Below are 2745 nucleotides of genomic sequence, written 5' to 3'. Positions count from 1 at the left end.
CAATGTCACTTTACCACTGAACTCTAAAAACCAAAAAAATGGAGTCTTGGAGATGACTTCCCTTTGGTCCTCTGTCAACCGTTCGTTGAGAGCGCTAATATACATGGTTGAAAATGAATGACGCACACTCAACTGTCCATAACAAAATAACAATCCAAATCAAATAACAAACAAACACCATACACAACCCACAAGAAACCATAAAAAAACCCTAAACCCAAACCTAAAACCGAATACCCAAACACAAATCCAAATACCCAAACCCACAATAAAGGAACTTACCTTCGTCCAGCGATGCTCGAATCCGGAACTTGCCATTTCAGAGCAGTGGAGAGCAATGGAGACGACGAGATTGTGGAGAAGAGTAGTCCGTGAGCGTTAATGGAGAAGACGATAAATGTGAGAGAGAAACCAATTCTGAGACAGAACCAATCCTTCACATTCAAACTCAAAATGTCCAGGGGTAGAAAAGGAAAACATTCTCTCTCTAAAACTGCATTTTTCAGACAAAATTTAAAAAAAAAAAAAAAAAATTTATTGGCCAATAGCATGTTGACACGTGGCAGTGTCAAATGAGTGTCAAATTTATGGTGTCAAAATAACGGAATCCTTTTTAAAATTACAAAAGTTAAATTTTGATAAGACTATTTTAGCTCGATAAAAATTGTCAAAAATAATAGTGAAATGTTATCAAATAAGCTTTTTCTTACAAAGATGGGATATACCCGATTTGTGGTTACGTGAAATCATGCGTAAAATAATATTTTGTTTTGTTTTTTGTTTTTTGTTTCTTTTTTTTTAATCTCTGAGGCAATTGTGACCATTGAAGAACCAGAAAGCTAAAAGAAATCCATGGAAAAAATGGCTATTAAGCTAAGAGAGAAGCTTGGCATCCCTGAGCCGCATAAGATCATGAATGAGTGCTGTTAAATTCTTGTGAGATGAACCTCCTTCTCCAACAGCTTCTCGCGCCTTTTCCCCAAACTCTTGTGCACGCCGTCTCACTTCTTGCGCTTCATCACCACCGTCCATTATCCGCCTCACACCTCTCTCAATGCTCTCTCTGCACACCAACATCTCTCTCTCACCAAACCCTATGCTGCTCCACTCTGCTGCGCCCACCTCCACCCCAATTCCCCGCACCTCGCTTATCAGCTTCTCGTTGTAGAACTGTTCTCCGTGCACCGGCCACGTAATCATGGGCACGCCACCACTCACAGCCTCCACGGTGGAATTCCACCCGCAATGGCTCAAGAATGCTCCAACGGCACGGTGGTTAAGGATAACCAACTGCGGAGCCCACCCCCTGATAACCATCCCCTTCTCTGCATTCCTCTCTTCAAACCCCTCGGGCATCCACTTCTCCTTCTCTTCCTCACTCTCCTCCTTCCCCTTCTTCTCCGGCACCACCCATATGAACCCATGACCTGACGCTTCAATCCCGCATGCAATCTCGTAAAGCTGTTTATCAGGGAAATGACAAAGGCTCCCAAAGCATATGTACACCACCGAGTTTTTCGCCTTGGAGTCAAGCCAACTCAAGCACTCATGCATACTCACCACGCTCTTCATGCCCCTCTCTGCTTTCTCTTCAGGGGTTCTGGGTATGAGAGAGGCCGGCCCAAGATGCCAAGCCTTGTGCCCCGTCGTTTTCTCGTAGTACTGGATGTATTCTTCTCCGTCGAGCTCCGCGAAGTTGTTCACGATTAGGCCGTAGCTTCTGAGCTCCGTCTCCATCATCTTATCAAGGAATTCGGTCAACTCCTTCGGCGGTGATGCGTTGAGGGTTATGGGGTGAGGGAGGGTCGGACAGAGAAGAGAATTGGAAGAGTTGGAGGAGGAGTGTAGGGCGCAAATGGTGAAGAGAGAGAAGCCGTTGAAGGCAAGTCTAGGGATTTTAAGGTTGTTGGCCAAGTCATCAACCCAGGGAAATAGAAAGTCGGCGACGATGCAATCAGGTGGATTCTCCTCCACGAAGTTCTGGATGGGAGTTTGGAGCATGGTGGTGGCGTTGAAGACCTTACCGAGGTGATCAGGGTCGGTGATGAAGGAGATGTTTTCGATGCCGTCGGGGAGACCGACTTCTTGGGAGGGAAATGGAACGGTGTGGAAGCGGAGGAAGGGGTGGGAGGGGATGGATTTGCGGAGAGTTAGGGCGTTGGAAGGGGTGGTGATGATGGTGACATGGTGGCCATGAGAGGCGAAGAGGGTGGCTATGTCGCATAGAGGGATCATGTGACCTGCTGCTAGGAAATGAATGAAGTAGAGTTTGAGTGGCCTCGTTTCCTCCATGGCCTTTTGCTGTCTCAATTTCGTGTCTTCCTCCTATATCACTACCATTTTATACTCTCACAATCACCGCTAGAGAATATATTTCCCGTCAGAGTGGTCCAAAGGAAAAACATACAACCAATGAATACACATCAGGCCACATAGATCATTCCTAGTAATTTTCGTAGTTTCTCGAGTGCTTCAATTTTAATAATGATACTTTATTTTGAGAATTGCAATGATCCTTGAACGTTTCATCTTTGGTAAGATTGTGAAGAAAGTTGGAGCTAACATAGATATGCTTACTTTCGTCGTGAGACACTAAATTTAGAAAGATTTATAGTTGAATGTATATTACAATATGTAATGGTGTTTTCAAGTTGGACTTTACCAAGCTTCTCTAAACCTAATCACACCCAAACTCCTTTATATGTATAAAAATGTCATTATCGGTAATAGGATAAGTCCTATAGA

The 2745-nt window shown here is 44.3% G+C and overlaps 1 protein-coding gene across 1 annotated transcript; it reads right to left on the bottom strand.

The window, feature by feature from the left end:
• Positions 1–6: 6 nt before the first annotated feature.
• On the bottom strand, positions 7–2441 carry LOC106778516 (UDP-glucose flavonoid 3-O-glucosyltransferase 7-like). The gene is made up of 2 exons (XM_014666490.2): positions 283–2441; positions 7–132 (listed from the first exon to the last, which is right to left on the bottom strand). The coding sequence occupies exon 1, from the start codon at positions 2290–2292 to the stop codon at positions 874–876; it is 1419 nt and encodes a 472-aa protein (XP_014521976.1). The 5' UTR covers positions 2293–2441; the 3' UTR covers positions 7–132; positions 283–873.
• Positions 2442–2745: the final 304 nt, after the last annotated feature.

Source organism: Vigna radiata, unplaced genomic scaffold (assembly GCF_000741045.1).
Source record: "Vigna radiata var. radiata cultivar VC1973A unplaced genomic scaffold, Vradiata_ver6 scaffold_23, whole genome shotgun sequence".
NCBI lineage: Eukaryota > Viridiplantae > Streptophyta > Magnoliopsida > Fabales > Fabaceae > Vigna > Vigna radiata.
This window is presented reverse-complemented; position numbering and strand designations above follow the sequence as displayed.

Excerpts from the sequence above, each read along its gene's own strand:
- LOC106778516 (XM_014666490.2), bottom strand. The coding sequence starts at position 2,292 with ATGGAGGAAACGAGGCCACTCAAACTCTACTTCATTCATTTCCTAGCA.